General features: G+C 31.7%; 1 protein-coding gene across 16 annotated transcripts in view; it reads left to right on the top strand.

Moving 5' to 3' along the window:
* Positions 1 to 21,776, top strand: part of LOC143066989 (peripheral plasma membrane protein CASK-like) — a 196,150-nt gene that overhangs the window by 70,552 nt on the left and 103,822 nt on the right. For 11 of the 16 annotated variants that reach the window (XM_076239891.1, XM_076239887.1, XM_076239890.1 and 8 more), the window contains 6 exons: positions 3,772 to 3,849; positions 7,468 to 7,643; positions 10,470 to 10,526; positions 15,812 to 15,987; positions 17,852 to 17,971; positions 19,894 to 19,974. In XM_076239891.1, coding sequence (XP_076096006.1) covers positions 3,772 to 3,849; positions 7,468 to 7,643; positions 10,470 to 10,526; positions 15,812 to 15,987; positions 17,852 to 17,971; positions 19,894 to 19,974 — 688 coding nt within the window. The remainder of the gene's footprint in view (positions 1 to 3,771; positions 3,850 to 7,467; positions 7,644 to 10,469; positions 10,527 to 15,811; positions 15,988 to 17,851; positions 17,972 to 19,893; positions 19,975 to 21,776) is intronic. The other 5 variants (XM_076239901.1, XM_076239902.1, XM_076239894.1 and 2 more) reach the window with 1 other exon arrangement.

The following is a 21,776-nucleotide window of genomic DNA, read 5'->3' on the forward strand; positions in this document are numbered from 1 at the left end:
ACTACTTTTGAACAATGAGTTTATGGTTTCTTGGAATCATATTACTGATAATTATATTAAAGATTGCTGTAAAAATAGTGTCATGGTAGTACTGCTTTAATTATTAGGGAATTCCAATTTGAGGGGGAAAGCCCTGGAGCTTTAGACTGTTTTTCAAAGTAAGCATTTTCTCAAGTAATCATGTGTTTCACTTATTACACTCAGTAATCAGTAGACAGCATTGTTTCTCTATTTTTTCGTATTTTATAAAACAGTTCTCAGTGGATTTATGTTAGAGCTTATAACAGTAAGATGTTGCCCATTCATAAATTCAGGAGATTGATAAGCTACTTTTAATTGGAAACTCCTCTATTGATATTAATGAGGACTTTTATAGAAAGGACAGTATGAGGTAAGATTGTGTAATTTTTTTATCATTTGTGTACTTTCAGAAATCTTATGTTTTTATATGAAATTGTATTTTATGTGGATATGACACATGATTGGGGGAAATCAAGCCATGTTTCATTATAATCCTTCATGTTTTGTCAAAGGAATTTAACTGTTACTGTTGAGTTTTATTGTATGGCTGAAAATTTGTGATGTTTTTTTGTAAGCAATTTTTCAGTAAACCCCACCTGCAAATTCTTGGTCTTTTGTGTACTTGCAGTTGAACTTTCCTTCTATTGAGATTGGTCCTTGCATTTTCAAATTATATTATATATAATACAAGTCATCTAAAACTTTCCTTTTTTTAAGAAATTAATTTGTGTTATTTCTAGGGGGAAGTATTTCCATGTTGATTTACTATATAGGGGTTTATAGTAACCTTTTCAAGATACAGACCTTTGAAAGTTAAATTTTCAAAAAAAAACCTTTCTTGAATCAAGAAAAATTATATGAATAGAATTTTTTATGCCCTTGCTGAAGCATAGGGGGCATTAAGTTTTACCCTTGTCTGTCTGTACGTTCGTACGTCCTACAATTGGTTTCGTTTCTCTTACTTAAGTTTGCTTCAACCAAATGATATAAAACTTATACAAAATGCTTTTTACCACAAAACACAGATCAACTTTGAATTTGGATGACACCACATTTACTGTTCTAGAATTATGCCCCTTTACAAACGAAAAAAAATGCTGATTCCGTTCTCTTTACTTTACTTTGGCTCAACTAAATATTATGAATCTTACTCACGATGCTTACTACCACAATACAATAGATCAAGTTTGAAATTTACTTTTAATGTTCTAGAATTATTCCCCTTTACAATTGGAAAACTTCCATTCTCTAACTTAAGTTTTTATCACCTAAACATCCAAGGTAATGAATTTATACACAATGCTTATTACCACATAACTCTGATCTAGTTTGAATTTGGGTAGAATCACTTTTACTGTTCTTCCCTTTATATTGTTGTATGCATGCTGTGACATCATATGGACACATTCTTTATTTATTTAGTCCAAAAAACAGGTTCCCATTGTTTTAAATATCACAATTTGTATTTACTTTCTTACCTATCACTTCTACACTATAAACATGTGTATCATCACAGCATTTGATTTTCACATGGCTGTAAAGGGGAAGAACTCTGTAGTTTGTCACAAATTTTAAAATTGGTCAATTGTAATTTAATGAAATCTTACTAACATGGTCACTTTACAACCATTTCAAACACCATATAGTTACCTACTGCTTACAATAATCCTTTAATATGAAAATACAAAATGTTAGTTCAGTTGTGAAAACATATAATGTCTGCAAATCAATATAGACAAAATAGCAATGGACTGACCAATATATTGATGATCTGCCGTTACTTATTAAGATTTTGTGGTGTGATATCGTTTATAATTCCCCTATCTTTTTTTTATTCGCTGTATATATAACACTATCAACATTGCTGCTTGCTTTTATTTCTTACATTTAAGATTTTGTTGATCTCTGTCTGTTCTATGTACAATGGTTAAGATGTGATTTGACTGGACTATGTTGTAAGATATTGGAGTTAAGTGGTCACTTTTCTACATTCGATTAATGATGACACTTATAAATCAATATGCCTGACCACTGGCTTTCTGTCATACAGATTTGTGAAGTGTGGATGTGTGCACTAAATCAGATAAAATATAAATTTGTATTATCCTCCCTTCATTTATTATAGATAAATATAATCTGGATATCATGGTGTTATAATGGGCCTAGATTTTCCTAAATTTTATTGAATTTTAGTTTATGAAAATAAATAACAAGTACTAGAGTAATATGAAAACTATACTTGGTAAACGGAATGATTTTATACAGTGTAAATATCAGTTTGGCAGATTTCAATTATATTATTCAATGATAAGTTTTATTGTTTTTGGTCTGTATTGCTAACACTAAAAGCAATTGGTCAACTTTTTTTTTATTTGGTGGATGAAATGATTTTAAGGTGTGCATGTCTGTCTGGCTTGGTTTATCTGACCTTGACCTCATTTTCTTGGCTTACTGATAATGTTAAGTTTTTGTTATACTTGTACAAGTTGTAGTAATACATCCTCTTTAGGACTATTAACATAAAATCAATCATGGTTAGTAAAGCAGGCAAAACTTATTAGCTTTTGTGTACTCTTGTTTTTTCTCTCCAACAATTGAGAAATGAGATAAGTTATGTTATTTTATTAGTTGGAGTAATAATTAGAATAATTGAGTTGACAGTGAACTACTAATTAATATCTTTTGTAATCATAGCAATTGTTTATTAAGTAATGAAATGAGAAATGAGTGCAGAAGTTTATAGCTTCTTTTGTATGAATGAAATGTTAGACATATTTCTTCAAGTTTTACTATTATTTTTATTGGTTGACACTGAGGAGTTTCCTGGTATGAGTTAAGCCAGTGTAATAAACTCTTTGCAGGATGTATTTTTAGTACAGAATTTGTATTTGGATGAAGAATAGGTTGTAAGACATCCTAATGTTGATCTAATACAATTTACTTTTGTTAACAGCCTACTGTGTAGGTAATTGTTACTGCTGATACTAATGTCCTGAAGGTCATCAAATTATTAATAATCATTAACTACCTCCAGATAAAACAAATACTAAAAAAGCAAATCTTACACAAGGTTAGTGACTTTGTTGTCCTAGTGCATTATTGGGGAGAGCACTGAGATTGCATTCCTCATTTATTTTTCTTGTGCAGAGCAAATGTTTAATAAAATATTCTTAATTTCATAGTTGAAAAAGTTCAGTTATGAATTATGTCGTGTTGATTATTATGGCATTGAGAAAGTTAAGAAGCACTGTATTGGATTTGTCAAAAAAAAAGATAAAAAGACTGTGTCTTTTATTATTTACCTCAGACTACCATGTTTTAAAAGTGAGTGTTTATCCTTTCCACTCTATTTAGAATGACTTGGTTGGTATCTCCCATACTGTAAGCGTAAGGAATGCATGATTATATGGTGTACATGTTCATCTTACAAGGTTTGTGGTTTCATAGGTTATTGGTTGAATTTTTGAGGATCGGATAAAATTATCAATCGATCAACTGTATTTGTTTTATGATAGGGTTCTTCTGACCTTGACCTCATTTACATGGATCAATTATAATAATAAGATCAATCATAATCCACAAAGCAAGTGAGACATTTCAGTATGTCCACTCTTTTAATCACTTATATGGTTTATAATTCAGAATAAATTGAATAAGACTTGAAGAACTAGAAAGAGACAAAGTTCCATTCTCAATTTTATTGAATAACACAATTGATAAGCTATGTAACAATTTGTTTGTCTATTTCAGTATGGATGGAGCTGACCTTTGTTTTGAGATAGTTAAAAGAGCATCACTTGGTTTTGTATACAGTGAAGCTGTTTCCAGGTAATGTTACATTTCCTGTCATAATGGTCAATTTTCCCAAGAAATACTTATTTTCATGGAAATTAAGGGTAGGAACAAACCAACAAAATACTGAAGAAAATGACAAACAGCAGTCTACAAAAAACTATTTAAAAACAAAAGACTGAACTCCAACCCACCCTAAAGTGGTGATGATTTAAGGTATACCAGAACGGTAAAAAGATCCTGCTTCAGATGTTGTATCTGTCATGTAGATCATGGTGAGAACAGAATTCTAGTTAAGTCTCATTTAGTGATTGCAAGAAATTCAGAAGACCAGCAAAAACAATCAACACCATGGCCAAAAATAGAAACTATTTAAAACTCGACCATCTATAACAAAACTTATACACATAAGATCAAGCAACATGGTCCATTAGAATATTAATCATACTGTTGATCAATATCGTTAATTATAAAGAAAACTTAGCTCTATGTTTTACAATACAATAAAATGTCTGAATAAAAGCTTTTTATATTGCAATGAAACACATGAAAATCCATTTTATACAACAATAAAAAAAAAAAGAAAATATTGACAATGATTTTGAAATAATGAAATATGTCTCTCATCATATGTTATTGTGATTCTTGAAATGTGATTAAAGCATTAGTATAGTATTGGAGTTATCTAAGATACAGAAGCCTAAGATCCCAATAAACTTAACCACAGCATTAGTATAGTATTGGAGTTATCTAAGATACAGAAGCCTAAGATCCCAATAAACTTAACTACAGCATTAGTATAGTATAGGAGTTATCTAAGATACAGAAGCCTAATCAGTGGCGAATCCAGCCATTTTAAAAAGGAGGGTTCCCAACCCAGAGTAAAGGGGGGGGGTTCCAATTATATGCTCCCATTCAAATGCATTGATCGGCCAAAAAAAAGGGGGTTCCAAGTTCCAACCCCCCGGAACACACACCCCCCCACCCCCCTAGATCCACCACTGCTAAGATCCCAATAAACTTAACCACAGCATTAGTATAGTATAGGAGTTATCTAAGATACAGAAGCCTAAGATCCCAATAAACTTAACCACAGCATTAGTATAGTATTGGAGTTATCTAAGATACAGAAGCCTAAGATCCCAACAAACTTAACTACAGCATTAGTATAGTATTGGAGTTATCTAAGATACAGAAGCCTAAGATCCCAATAAACTTAACCACAGCATTAGTATAGTATTGGAGTTATCTAAGATACAGAAGCCTAAGATCCCAATAAACTTAACCACAGCATTAGTATAGTATTGGAGTAATCTAAGATACAGAAGTCTAAGATCCCAATAAACTTAACCACAGCATTAGTATAGTATTGGAGTTATCTAAGATACAGAAGCCTAAGATCCCAATAAACTTAACCACAGCATTAGTATAGTATTGGAGATATCTAAGATACAGAAGCCTAAGATCCCAATAAACTTAACCACAGCATTAGTATAGTATTGGAGTTATCTAAGATACAGAAGCCTAAGATCCCAATAAACTTAACCACAGCATTAGTATAGTATTGGAGTTATCTAAGATACAGAAGCCTAAGATCCCAATAAACTTAACCACAGCATTAGTATAGTATTGGAGATATCTAAGATGCAGAAGCCTAAGATCCCAATAAACTTTACATTTAACCTTTTAGTTCATTACATTTGTAACCAGTATTTATCATGATTGAAATGTTTTAGCTGCCACAAACAAACAAACAAACTCTCAATTTGTAAGATTTTATGTTACTATGTTGACAGAACCTTTTAGAGGAACTTGACTTGGCCTTTTATGTTCTCCATTGATTTGATGTGATGTTACGACAGAGAGAGAATAAGCATTAACAAACATCAGTAGATGTCAGGTTACTAATGAGTTCATACAAACATCTCCTAAATAGAAACAGAAAACAACTCTACAATTAACCTTTTTTAGAAAAGCAGTTGTTGATGGATATAGTGTATATTAATGATCCTTCCTGTCGTGGACTTATATGTGGTGGCTCCTCTTTTAAATAATCCATTTGTGTATTCATTTTACCACCTGACATGTGATATGGAAGCTATCTCAGGTCTCCTTTTATTCACATCAAATAATTTGTTTGTAGTATATTCGATAATGTCATTGACCATCATACACTATGGAATAATTCACAATCACAAATGATATGAAGGTCCATCATCTGACAAATCATTTAATTGTAAATCTAGGAAATGATTTAAAAAAGAAATTGACAGTTTACCTTGACCTTATTCTAAAACAAAAGATGTCTGTATTTAACCTTAAAGTATTTTGGTAGTAAAAAATTATGATCAAATTATATATAAAAAAAATAACCTTTATAGTATAGATTAAAAATATTTATGTAACTGAATCTGTCATTTGTAAATAAGAATGTGCCAATGTTAGAATATCCATATGTCAGACTTCAACAATAGTAGGGCTATTAGTAAGTTACAGTAAAAAAACAAGACAAATGGTTTTGGAGTATGAGCTATTAAGTTTACATGAAACAATTATTGACTTATGATGTTCAATTATACAATAGAGGATTTCTCAGGCATTGATAAAGCTTAAAACCAACAAAACATCAACCTTCTATAATTGCTTAATATTTGTATAGTCGCTCAGGTCAAATCAAAGGACAAAATCGCAGACAAAATCAAAATGAGGTTTACTGCTTTTCTTGTTAAATTGGATAGTCCTTAGGACAGATTTCAGATTGAAAAATATATATATATATATATTGGGTCACAACTTCTACATGTACTAGTGTTTTTGTATATTATCTTTAAGTCACTTCGAGAGCATTTTAATTCTTGCTCCTTTAATTTACCATTCTCTTGTACTAAGCTATTAATTGACAACAGTTTCTTAATTTGAGGCCATCTAACCGTACATTGCTGATATTATCATTGAAATACAACTAATGATATCATTTATAATGTTAAAGTATCTTCATATGAAGATATTATTTTCATCATGATCAATTGTGAATTATGTGTCACTAAGTTCTTGAAATAATCCAATTGAAACATATATTATGTTACAATTTATCTTGTAATAGCAATTTATTTTATAAGAGCAATGTAAGAACGTTAGAAACTGAAGTGATTATTACTATGGTGAGAATGCATTTATCATTTAATTCCTTAATGATACAGAGGAGCTTCGAGGTGTAAGCCATCTACTAGAATGGATGGTAGCAAAAATGTTTTGATGAAATAAACTAATATCAAACTGATTATATTTTGTAATAACAAAATAAGTAAGATTACATATTTTAAAATCTTTTTTAAAGAACAGGGCCCTTCTGTAACTGTCTGTCCTTTCATTTGTATAAAAAGAATTAAAACTTGCCCTGAGCGCTTCCTAATGATGAATGCACATTAAAAAAGCTCAAGATAATCTTAAGAAAGTACATGTAACTGATAGGTAATTTTAAGCAAGTCCTTAAGGCTATCTTATTAAGCATCTGTAAAGACAAACACTTCTCTCTCTAAGCAAAACAATTGCTGTGTATAATGGATTAGAAAACTAACATTGAGCTATTCTTACGTAATTATTGAAACTCATTATTTTGTACATGCTGCATTAAAATGTGTTTGTCTATTGTAGTCATTATCTGCGTCAGATACTGGAAGCTGTACGATACTGCCATGCTAACAATATCATTCATCGGGACCTCAAGCCACATTGTGTGTTGTTGGCATCCAAAGAAAACTCAGCGCCAGTTAAACTCGGTGGTTTTGGTGTTGCTATACAGCTACCAGAATCTGGAGAGCTATCAGGAGGTATATAAGAATGAATTTTGAGTAAAAGTTCAAGGAGGGTTAAAATTGGCCCTAAGATTTTGATGTTTTACTATCCAGGCAAAATAATACAAATTTAACATAGATATTGTGATATTACTACTAGCGCAAAATAACTTCATTTTAGCACATCATATTAAAAATGAAAGAAGTACTGACTCTTTAAGTATGCATTATTTGTGTTGTAACATCAGATTTGGTCTTTTCAATAATTCTTAACATTTTTTGACATAATTTACTTTGCCCCAGCATTGAGAAAGTTTTTGTGTCTAGGGATTCAATATGATCATTGGCAACTTTTGGTTACAGAACATTTTGGATCCTAGGTTGCGGTCAAAGGTTTCCTCAACCTTTTAGGTCTGACAAATGCCAAAAATCATTGCATTTTGACAATACATATGTATGTGTAAAATGTGGTGATTTTGAAGCCAAGAAAATACTCTTTTCATGCGATTTATTTTAACATAGAAGTAAGGCTACATGATGGAATTAGAAAATACCAGGAAACCTTCTTTGTTAGAAATATCAACTCTTGTCCATAGTGTATTATATAATGGGTGGATTTGAAGAAATGTAAATAAACAAACTAAAGTGAGAGGAGCTTTTTACATTGAATATCCACATAGATTACAATTATTTACCAGTACTGTTGCCATGGGAACACAGTTTGGAAAGAAATGTATTTTTCCACATTTATTTAGGCATAGAGAAGATAAGTAAATAATTTATAATAAGGGAAAAAAAGAAAGGATAAACTAAACTTTTAGAATATGTATTATGTCTTGCATGGTGCTTTCTTTTCCCGTTCACAATAATTTTAACATTAGCATGATGTTTACTTTCACAAACTAACAATTGAAACATTGATCTGCAGGGCTTTTAAAACCTTGAAACATACATATAGAAAACTTCTGTTTGAAGTAGCAAGCAACAAGTTTTGAAGTAATTAAGATTAAATAAGGATTCTGGTTAATGTCCACATCTATTTAATACAGCATTATTGTTTATGTTAAATAGATTAGGGATGGTTGGGGTAGTTGTGACTTGTATTGTTGAAATCTATCATAAAGGATTCCAAGGACTCTTGGTGTGGAAATTGTATTTAGAATTCTGGCAAAAAATGTCAATATATTATTTGCAATTTGTGTCCTTCAGATAAGGTGTAAGGTAACATCTGACCTTGACCTCTTTTTCATTGGTCATTGGTCAATGTTAGGTTTTTGTGTTTTGGTTGGTCTTCCAAACACTAATAGCAATACCTTATTACCACAAATTTGTGATAAAGTATTTGGTGGCATTACTTCTATTATTCTTGACTTGTGTCCCTTTATATCATTATATGCAAAAAGGGGGGGGGGGCATTATTTGTGTCCCATGGACATATTCTACAATCATTTTCCTTTAGAAAACTAGAAAACATTTGAATAATTAATGAGAGGTTCAAGAAGAGATTGGGATATATTTTTTTAACTTCATACATGGTCAAATGACATCTTCAAGGTCATATATTTTGTACAATTTGCAGAATGAAATAGGTTTGTTATAGTTTTAGCAATTGTCATTTGGCCCTAACCTGATTTTGAATTAGGTTTTTAGGCCAATAATGTAGAAAACTACGATAGAATCGATTATAATTCGGAAATGTCTATGTTTATAGTTCCTTGACTTTGAAATAGTTGTTGTGTATTAGTATTCATGCATTGCTGATAGGGAGAAATTTTAGTGGATCAACTCCTGCTTTTGGCTTCATGGAAATAAAACCAAATTAAGTCTGAGTGAGTGAGAAGTGCATTGCATGATAGACAGTTTATTGGGCCATTTAACTTTATAATGATGATTGAAGTCTTGAAACAGACAATAAGGAAAATAAACCTTGATTTTCAGCCAATATTAAGACACTGTGTTTATCCTCTAAGACAAAAGCTTGTATTATGTTGGTTTGACTGGAATACAAATTAATTTGACTATCCAAGCGGGTAGCTTTAGATCTGGTTTTTACTGAGTGGCTATCGTAATTAATTCCCTGGGGTCTAGATAATGTAATCTGGATTGAGAATAAAAAGGATGGAAAGATAATTCAACATTAAACACACAAAATCATTTCATTCATGTAACTTAAAAAACTAAGAACAGATTAATAGAATAACAATATAACAAGTTTTTATTGGGAAATATTACATTGAATAGTAATGGCAAATGGATATTTGATATTTGAAGGCTAATTAGAATTATGATAATTTAAAGTATATTTACTTTCGTTTTAAATATTTATTTGCTAGTGTATGTATAACATTAGTGTTTGGTGTTGTCCTCTCTGTTGTAAAATTATATTTTTATATTTGAGTATGAGTAAATTCCTTATTTTGTACTTCTCACTTCTTGTGAGATCACAATTAGTTTTATTTATATAAAAATAAGGAGATGTTGTACGATGACAACCTGTTTATCACTAGTATCTTTTGCAACCTCAATGAAGTTGGCATGCAACATCTAGGGGTGAACCTGTATAATTTTTTACCTGTGAATTTTATTGAGCCTTTGAAAGCTTTTTTAGAAATTCTGTATTAACAGTGTTTGAAATATGGAATTTGACATAAAATTATCAAGTTATTTAGAATGAAACAACTTATTTTAAGCCCCCCCTTTTCCCAACATACTACAACAAAAGATAAATGGTTAATGTGTGTTAGTTTTAGAATGCACTCCATATAATCTGTTATAATTTGTAGATATGTTTTTCCATTTTGTTTTGTTGTATCTCTGCTTGTTATTTGTTTGATGTTGTAAAAGCATGTTATTGTGTTACAGAGGAGCCTATTCTTTATGGATTGGATCCTTGGGTTGATTTGAGACCTGATTATGTCGGTAAGACCTAACATTACTAACTGTATAGATCATTTTATATGGCATGGCTTATACTATGGTTAAGGCAATAATGGATCATTTCAACACAAAACTTTCCTCAACGTTTTAAAAAACAATAGAATAATTTTATTTTTTGGAAAAAGGGTGGGTGGGGTTGGGTAGGGGAGTGTATTGAGCTGGAAAGACAGATGAGTAAAATACAGAAAATTAGGCTTTAAGCGTGATTTCAACATTAACTTGTGTCATAATTATTTTCCTCTTTAAATGCTATAATAAAAATTAGAGAAGATTTTAAAAGCTCTTTACATTTATGGTCAATCAATTTATAAACTGGTGCATAAATACTAGTAGTTTATATCAAAATCTGCTACTACCTGTCTGAAAAACATTTGCAAACCTTTCAAAAAATCATTTTTTGTATTCCAAAAATAATTATATCTGTACCAGATTCAGTTCTTTTTCTAGTATTTGCATGCCAGTCTCCTTTGGATAAACAAATATGCTTGGTTTTTTTTTAACCATTAGTTAATCACATAGTTTGTTACATACTAATGATTAGCACTTTTAGACAAATCCTATAAAATTTAATATGTTTCCTTACTAATACTCACCAAGGATTAAATATGATTGCTGTTTTTGGACCATTCTGCAAAATGGCATAAGTGCACTGTGTGTCAATGTGCATGTATTTGAGCATGTCTTTCAGGGCCATATTATTGATAACTTATATATTAAATATCCTTTTGCTTCTATTATCTATCTTAAAAGGCAAAATTTAGTTTGATTGAAATTCATTGAATCCGCTTTTATAAATAAAATGGCTGCCAATATTAGCTGATGATGAGTAATTGGTGTTTAATATTTAGGTACAAATATAACATGCACATCAGAACAGGACTATGTAAATTATGAACTCTGCTATGTACAAGAAGACAAGCTGAGGTTCACTAGGTAGTAGTTCCCAGACACATTATTCTGACTCAGGCAACCAATCATTGCTCTTGAGCCTTAATGCTGTGCTCAGTTTAGAAGCAGCAAAAACCAATTTTCAAGTCTTTGGGTTCACTCAGCAAATAATCAAACCCACACACAAGGGGAGCATACTACCAAAAGACAATAGACCATATTAAAAAAAATCCTTTACCACCCATGGCTGGTAAATTATTGTAACAGACATATTCATTTGTTATACATTATTGTATTTTCTATCATTTTTACTTTAATATTAAGTTTGAAATTGCATTGCTGACTTTACTTCTTTCAGGATAGATTTGGGGAGTGTTACAAAAATTGAATTGACATATTTTTTATTTGTTTTTTCATATGGTGTAAATCAATTTTCTCCTGTAAGAAAAGAATGGAACTCTGATAGAAATTTACATGAATTCAGTTAAAAAATAAGTACAATGTTTTTAAAAGGATTGATATTGAACAACTTGAATAAAAAGACATCTCTAAATATAGTACATTGATATGATATGGTAGATATTAGATTATCTTATAAAAGTCTATATTATTAGATTATCTTATAAAAGTCATATATTTTTAGATTATCTTATAAAAGTCATATATTATTAGATTATCTTATAAAAGTCATATATTATTAGATTATCTTATAAAAGTCATATATTTTTCATGATCCACACTATGAATCAATGGGAATGAGATTAAAAACATGACACTTAATAAATTGTACAGTGCAAAATAGTATCAAAAGGAAATGGACAAATGTTATCCTCCCAACTCTAATAAACTTTTGTAGAAATACCCTTAGGACAGCAAGAAAAGCTGAAAATTTTGACTTGTGATCAGAAATAAAAAGCAAACCAGTAGATAATATGGTAGATTAGATTAAGAACGGAAATGGGGACTATGCCAAAGAGACAACAACCTGACCATAGAGCAGAAAATGGCCTAAGGCAACCAATGGGTCTTCAATACAGCGAGAAAACCCCGCACCAAGAGGTTAGCCTCAGCTGGCCCCTAAACAAAAATGTGCTGTAGTTCAGTGAAAATGGACTTCATACTAAACTCCAAAACATATAAATGAATTAAAAGATGCATATATTTACATCCCAAAATACCTGGTAGCAGAACTCCAACGGCACATCACATAATTATTGTCCCTCTGATGGATAAAAGAACACATCTTCCTGTAAACCATCGGTAAATTGTTCTAGAGGGAAGTGGAAAGCGTTTTCTTGAGTATTTTAAACACAGGACCTCAAGAAAGTTGGAAGAGCGAACTTCTTATATGGTGTTATTTTATTGTGATGTTATATTTTACTCTTTCTCCCGCAAAATTACGTAATTTATAAATAAGCCATAGATTTGATATATGATTTGTTTGGCATTTGAAACGTCATATTTGCAATAGATTAGGAATCTGGGGTCAGCTAACACTTACGACTAAGATAGATCCTTAGTCATGTACTTACGATCAGTCTTAGTCCTAAGATATTTTGTGAAACTGACTCCTGCCATAGATTTTAACCTGCCATAGATTTGAGTCCTACAAATATAAAAAGCGTACACAGAGTTCTTGGTTTTGTATAATGCCATCACTTGGCTTCCACTGTCATTGTCATAAAAGCTTTCTAGATCTTCTCTTCTTAAATTACAGAACTAATTTCTATTAAACTTGGAGTGAATGATCCTAATGGTATCTAGTATAGATATTGTGACTGAAATTGTCAATCAACTCTTTATAGAGTTATTGCCCTTTCAATGATATTCTTTTTACAAAAATGGTTATTGTTGAAGAAGCAGATGAGCTACACAGGCTCTTTTTTATATTATTATTCATACCTTATTTGTACCTTAGATTAGATTTCATATTTGTGTTTTCCTTGTTATAAATGAGAGTTGACTATCGTTCAAGTCTACTTGGCCCTCATAAATTCTTATTTTAGTAATAAAGACAATCAGTTCTCAGACAATTGCTTTGTTCAAGAGTGCATTACTAATAAATGCCTTAAAGCATTGAAGATTTGATTTGGACTTTCAGACAGCTCAAGTAGTATATTTCTATAAAATACAACATCTTTAAAAGAAGGTAAAATACATTTTATTACAGACTTTGTTGATGGAAAGAAAAGGAGAGTACTTTTGAGTAGCACAGTGAAGTGGTCGCCAAATTTCTACACGAATGAACAATTCTATCATGTTTTCAATATCCGGCATCCATCACGATTTGGAGTATCCAATTTTCTAACGATTACCCAATAAAACGTGTAATAACCGTCAGTCTTAACAAGCAGCATGAAGTGTTCATTACATAGTCCAACTGAAATGAACGATATATTTGATGATTTTTCTGAAAATCTAATTTCTAAGAGGATTTAATTGGAAAATAACAATATTTAGGTACTGCCAGCAGTTACAAAATACAATTATTGTAATTAATTGATATTACAACTGCTGACAGTTAGGATGATTTGGGGAAGATGTGTGTAGGATATCAGTCAGGCAGTAAAACTTATCTCATAACAAATTATACAAGTTTCAGCTAGGGAAATTTATTAATTAAATTCTGCATAAAAAATTTATAATATGTAAATATGAATATAGAGTTTAAGGTGTTGATAACTCTAATAGATATGAATTATTAATATACACGACCTAAAACCTAATGGGATTTATATAGATAAGATATAAAAGTACAAAATTTGCAAAATCTTGTCTTATTGTCTGGGACAGTTTGATTTACTTTGTCTAAGAATATAGTACGTCCCTAATGTGAATAACTTTTAGTCCAGCCTGTGACTTTAGTCATAGAACTGAATGACCAGTGAAATACCAAATGGGCAATACAAATATCACAAGGGCAAACAACACCATGACCAATAGAAGACAGACATCTAAATATAAGCAGCGCCTGTTCCAATGTTGGTGTTCCACTTATGGTGCTGACCACTGGTGGCAGTAATATCTACCATCATTTTGGAAAATTATGAACACATCTTAAATCAGTAAACCCCAGTGTTTGTATGTCTTGTAGATGTGATTTTGTTAATGATTCCATACCTTATTATTTATTTTGACATGCCCTGAAATGATATGGATCAAATACAACACAATTGTATCTTATATTCAAATTAAGCAAAATTAAACCCCTTGTTTCAAATTTTACAAGTACGACAAGTTTTAGTGGAGAGTGATTGACTTTGACTTAATCTATTTCTTACCATATGAGTTGGTGTAAACCATGTAAGCCCAAATTCTGTAGATTTTAATAAAAACTTGTGTTACTGAGTTTACCATTTAATGATGTTTAAAAATATTGTTTTTGAGGTTTGACAAAATGTATAATGGAAATTCATTTAGCTATTTTTGATAAAAAAAAAAAAAAAAAACAGCTGTTTTCCTTGTCCTCTGACATCTGAACTGCTGCTATGGTTTCTCTTCAATAAAACATATAACTTTCAAATGTCTGAGTATTCCAACACTCCAGATCCCCACCCTTAAACCATATACATTCTTGTAGGGGACAATAAAACAAATGAAATGAAATGTAGGTAAATTCCCTGGGGGTCACCACCACCCCCTCCTGTTTGAATACTTGTAAATGGTGGAGATCCCTACTCATAAGCCATATATATTCTTGTATGGGACAAAAAATCAAATCAAATGAACATGGAACCATATGAATGGCGAGTTATGGGAGCTTTGTTTGGGAGACTTCGTAACAGCATCCTGTTACAATTACTTCTTGTTAAAAATTGGTACTGTGAAATAAGAGCACAAATGTAAATGTACTAAAGTAATAGAAATATATTGAGCAAGTTTTTAAAGCAGGTATACTAATGAAAGCTGTTTCAATATAAAAAAAAAATCATGTATATAAAGGGCAAGAACAAATGAAGTGTATCAGTAAAGTATGATTTCAACACTGTGTTAAAATTAAATGAATGACATGGTTGCCAATAGCAGAGGCAGATTTAGAGAGGGCCCCCTCATTCGGGAAAAAAATGGTGTCTTTTATAGGTAATCACTGAAGCATGACTGGAGCATCATCAGGCCTCCTCTTAGGTAGTCAGTGGGCCCCCACTTATGAAAATTTCTGGATCCGCCACTGAATAGAACACAAGTTTAAAGAGTAGGGGTACCTGCCTAAAATTTGTAAAAGTAAAGATTTCATTGATGAGGTCATGAATAAAGGTTTTTTTTTGGCTCAGAGAAAGAAAGAAATCAGATGTATTATCTTCCAATATTTATACTTATATCTTTGTAATATTAAATTTGAACAAAAGTGACATACATATGAAATCTGACTTATTTTTCAGGTAGAATAGGTACACCCCAGTTCATGGCTCCAGAGATTGTGAACCGACAGCCGTATGGGAAACCAGTAGATATGTGGGGGTGTGGCATCATGATGTTCATACTGCTGGGTGGCTATCCACCATATGTAGGAACCAAAGACAATCTTTTTCATCAAATTGTACAGGGAAAATATCATGTAAGTTCATTCTTAGGATCTTGAAGAGACCATTGCGCAACTTGAGGATTTTCCAGAATTTTTCAATGTGAAATAAAACTGATCCCAAGGATTGACGTATTGTACAAATTTGAAAACAAAAAAAACAAACCTATGCTGTGTAGAATATTCAATCACAATCCAAATTCAGAGCTGTTGTGTCCATACTTGCTCAAATGTTCATGTTTTAGACCTCTGCAGGAAATTCTGGTTTGCTCTCACTCTGACAGCCTTTTGTTCAATATTTATATCAATTACAAACGAAAGTGAACCAACGCCTGGTGAATCTGTAGTCCGATATTTATTGACATATTCCCCATTTTCATTGTCAATTTTATAAGTTATATCATCAATAAATTTGGAAACGTAGGACAATTTTATTCTTTATGAATGTTTGGGCTTTTGGTATTGTATCTTACCCACTTATTGTTCTTTCATTTATTATGACTTATATTTCAGCTAATGTTTTTATACGACCGCAAAAAGTCGTATATTGGTATCACGTTGTCATTGGCGTCAGCGTCTTCCAAAGACGGATGGTTTCCGCATAATAACTTTAGTATAAGTAAACAGAAATCAATAAAATTTTAACACAATGTTTATAACCACAAAAGGAAGCTTGGGATTGATTTTGGGGGTTATGGTCCCTAAGGTTTAGGAATTAGGGGCCAAAAGGGCCCAAACATAGCATTTATCTAGTGTCAGAACAATAAGTTGTGTATGAGTATTTCAATTGTTCTGAAATTGTACCACAATGTTTAATACCATAAGTAGAAGGTTGAGATATATTTTAAGGGTTATGGGGCAAACAGTCTAGGAATGAAGTCTAGGAATGAAGGGCCAAAAAGGGGCCAAAAACAAGCATTTTTGTAGTTTTAAGTCAATAGATTGGAGTTATCTTTCTTTGTCCAGAATAGTTGTTGAATCACCTAAAACCAATGCTTTATATAATCTTCTTTGAAAATTGGAGTTATCTTTCTTTGTCCAGAATAGAAGTTGAATCAACTTAAATCAATGCTATATATACAATATACAATGCAATATTCACTTTACAACCAACTGATAAATTAAAGCAATCTTTACCATTCAGTGATTACAAGCACTTTGATTACCATTCTAGGGTTATGCCCCTTTACAAGTGGAAAAATTTAAGAATTTTTTCGTTTCTGTTTCTCTTAACTTAAGTCTGTCTCAACTAAATTTAATGAAATATGTATGTAATGATTATTACCTCTAAACTCAGTTTAAGTTCAATTTTTGGCAGATTCACGTTTACACTTCTTGAGTTATGTCCCTTTATAGTGTTATATGCTAGAGGGGGCTTTTGGACACATTCCCCAATTATTTTTGAGAAGTTACTATTAATTAATATTAATTTTAACCATGACTGTATGGCATTTTATATTTTAATATTTTATGATGTACATGTATTTAAATGAGTAGTTATTGTTGCAAACTCCAAACTTGAATTGAGATCAATTTTGAAATAAGGGAAAGGGGGAAGTGAAAAAAAAATTGGGGTGGGGGTCAATTTTTCTTTCTCATTTCAGATTTCAGAATTTAAAAAGAAAATTTCTTCAAATATTTTTTCTTTGAGAGAATTAATATTCAACAGCATAGTAAATTGCTCAAAAGCAAAAAAAAATCTAAGTTCATTAGACCACATTCATTCTGTGTCAGAAACCTATGCTGTGTCAACTATTTAATCACAATCTAAATTCAGAGCTGTATCCAGCTTGAATGTTGTGTCTATACTTGCCTCAACTGTTCAGGGTTTGACCTCTGCGGTCATAAAGCTGCGCCCTGCGGAGCATCTGGTTTCATTTATTTATGCCTTCTATTACAGCTAAGAAAACATTGGATGACAATATCCAATCCCGCCAAAGATTTGCTCAGTAAATTGTTGGATGTTAACCCTAATGACAGAATAACAATAGAGGAAGCTTTACAACATCCTTGGATAAAGGTAGAGGTTAAACAATGTATACATTTCAGGTGGGAAGAGAAGGGGGGGGGATTCGTGTATAAATAATTACAATAGAGGAAGCTTTACAACATCCTTGGATAAAGGTAGAGGTTATACAATGTATACATTTCAGTTGGGAAGAGAAGGGGGGATTCGTGTATAAATAATTGCAATAGAGGAAGCTTTACAACATCCTTGGATAAAGGTAGAGGTTATACAATGTATACATTTCAGTTGGGAAGAGAAGGGGGGATTCGTGTATAAATAATTGCAATAGAGGAAGCTTTACAACATCCTTGGATAAAGGTAGAGATTATACAATGTATTCAAAATGTCCGTTAATTGGAGGTGTAGGTTATACACTGTATTCAAAACGTTGGTGGATAAGGAAAGGGGGGTTGGGGGTGGGGTTCAACACTAGTACTGTATTCATAATGTTAGTGGATATTAGGAGGGAGAGGTTATACATTGAATCTATAACATCGTTGGATCATGGTGGGAATTTATACACCTTATTGACTAATTTCATTTTGTAGCAATAAGGCTATAAAACCTGTTACAACAAAAAGTATTCACTAGTTTGATTTTGATATACGAATACAAATATGAATTTGTTTATTATAGTGACATTGTGTATATATACAGTATAATAATAATATTTGTCAATACAATGTTTGTACACCCGGCCCATTGGACCTATAAGTCACTTAAAAACATAAATCTTAAATTGTTCTATAGTAGAGTCCTGTAGTTCAATTATTTACATAAATGAATTGTCTGGGTTTTGTAAATGCTTGTAAAATATATTTAGCTGTTCTTCTTGGAAAATAAATTGAAAATTGTATTAATTGTTTACAGTGTGGCTGTGATAAAAATGTTTCTTTGCTTGGTATGGTTGAGTAAAGATCATTTTGAAGTTCATTATATAAATCACAGTTAATAAGGAAATGAATTTCACTTTCAATTTCATTTTTGCTACACATTTTGCAAAGTCTACTGTCCTCAGGTTCGATATAAGTTGTTGCAAGGACCAGTTACTGTCATGCATGAATATACTATTGACTGATTTATATAAGTTATTCTCTGAAAACAAACTTTAATTATTATATTTTGCTGTTTAATAGCAAAAAGGAAAAAGAACATTTGTGATGAACTAGGGAACACATCATCACTCTGTCCTTAAATTCTGAAGATTGTCTTTCTAATATAAATCTAAATTTTTCCAGCAATAAATTACTTCAATTCACCAATATTTGCTGCACACCTGAAGTTTAAGTTTCAAATGTTAATATGTATTTTTATTGTTTTTAAAATATCATGTGTTTGGAAGCAAGCTTAAATGATGCATACACAGGAGCCACAATGGTGTATTTTATACATATTATTCATTATCGCCCTACATAATACATAAAAAACAACAAGAATTTCCAAAAAATACTGAACAATACAACATATAAAAAAGAAGATGTGGTATGATTGCCAATGAGACAACTGTCCACAAGAGACCAAAATGACACAGACATTAACAACTATAGGTCACTGTAAGGCCTTCAACAATGAGCAAAGCCCATACCGCATAGTCAGCTATAAAAGGCCCTGATACGACAATGTAAAACAATTCAAACAAGAAAACAAACGGCTTTATTTAAATTAAAAAAATGAACGAAAAACAAATTTGTAACACAAAAACATACGACAACCACTGAATTACAGGCTCCTGACTTGGGACAGGCACATGCATAAATAATGTAGCGGGGTTACACATTTCACATGTGTAGAACCCTCCCTTTTACTTGTGGTAAGACTAAAACACTAAAAATACAAACATGCATGAAATATTATATATTTTTATAACTAGTAAACTGCTGTATGAATTGTCAAACTATTCAGATTGAACATCAAGTTTATATTATGTTTTATAGGATAGAAGTAGAATTCCAAAAGTTCACTTGCAAGAAACAGTAGAAGAATTAAAAAAGTTTAATGCAAGAAGAAAATTAAAGGTAACTGGTATTCTTGGGGTTGAAGTCATAAAACTTTGCTCAGTGTGTCGAGCACAAAAGCCATGCGCGAAACATGAAATCCTGCACTTTGATTGGTTGATTTTGGAGTTTTGAGTACAAAAATCTGACTCGAAAGTTTGATGACTTCATGGCCTGATATTGTTCAGTAAACCATTATAGACTTAATATGGTGATTTTTTCCAAGTGTTTTATAAGCTACATATATTTAACATAAGTTGAACATACCAAGAATCAGAAGCTGCTCATATAAATACTGAAATGTTCATGATTCATAGTATTATTTTCTTGAAAATCTTTTTTTAAATTGATTTTAGATGAGTTTAGAAAGGAAAACTTTTTTTAGCCAATCAATCTGGCTTGCAAAGATGCACCAGTTATTTGTAATCAACTTGTACAATTTTAAACCTAGATCCATAAAATTTTAGAGAAAGATTGCAAAGCACCTGCCATTATGAAATTGCTTGAAGAATTAGTCCATACTTTTCAAGACTTGGGATCTAAATGTATTTTGTTAAATAAGCATAATGTCAATATTAATTAATTGGAATTTCACCATTCTAGAGTTATGCCCCTTTACAAATAGAAAATTGCTAATTTTTAGTTTCCGTTCTCAAACTTTAGTTTGCCTCAACCAATTGTTATGAAACTTACAATGCTCATTTCCACAAATAAAATTGAGAATGGAAATGGGGAATGTGCCAAAGAGACAACAACCCGACCATAGAAAAAAACAACAGGAGAAGGTCACCAACAGGTCTTCAATGTAGCAAGAAATTCCCGCACCCGGAGGCGTCCTTCAGCTGGCCCCTAAACAAATATATACTAGTGTAGTGACTAATTTCCAAGTTGTACACAAGAAACTAAAATTAAAATAATACAAGACTGACAAAGGCCAGAGGCTCCTGACTTGGGACAGGCGCAAAAATGCGGCGGGGTTAAACATGTTTGTGAGATCTCAACCCTCCCCCTATACCTCTAGCCAATGTAGAAAAGTAAACGCATAACAATACGCACATTAAAATTCAGTCCAAGAGAAGTCCGAGTCTGATGTCAGAAGATGTAAACAAAGAAAATAAACAAAATGACAATAATACATAAATAACAACAGACTACTAGCAGTTAACTGACATGCCAGCTCCAGACTTCAATTAAACTGACTGAAAGATTATGATTTCATCATATGAACATCAGGCACAATCCTTCCCGTTAGGGGTTTAGTATCATACCATCATAATGGATAAAACAAAGACATACCTGCCAACTTTCACGATTTAGGCGTGTACTACACGATTTTGACCCTCTGTCCTGATTACACGATCGTGATCGTGAAAATAGCCAAAAAAACACGATTTTAGTAAAATTTACACAAAAAATATTTTTGTTCCCGATTTTGAACTTTTGAAAGTTTTCCCAAGGGAGACAATTCGTGTCTGACAAATTTCATCCAATCAAAATTTAGTGATCACGCATTGACCAGTTGATTAATGTCGGCATAGTAAACAATCAAAGAATCGAAATTTTGAGTTGTTTTTTTTAGCTTGAGTGTTTAATTTATAAAAATTGGAATGATGATGGGCGAGTTATCACTTGCAAAATAGTTCTGTCACCGCCTAAGAAAAAAAAAAGCGTGTTGCTTCGTGCAAATACTTAGAGAAATGGGAGAATGATGTCAAGTACAGGGGCTGGTTGTCTAAATCAACGTTAGGATTGTCACATGTCTTTTGTAAAGTTTGCAACAGAGACTTTAAAGTTGACCACGGTGGCCTTAATGATGTCTCCAA

This window comes from Mytilus galloprovincialis, chromosome 3, assembly GCF_965363235.1.
Source record: "Mytilus galloprovincialis chromosome 3, xbMytGall1.hap1.1, whole genome shotgun sequence".
Taxonomy (NCBI): domain Eukaryota; kingdom Metazoa; phylum Mollusca; class Bivalvia; order Mytilida; family Mytilidae; genus Mytilus; species Mytilus galloprovincialis.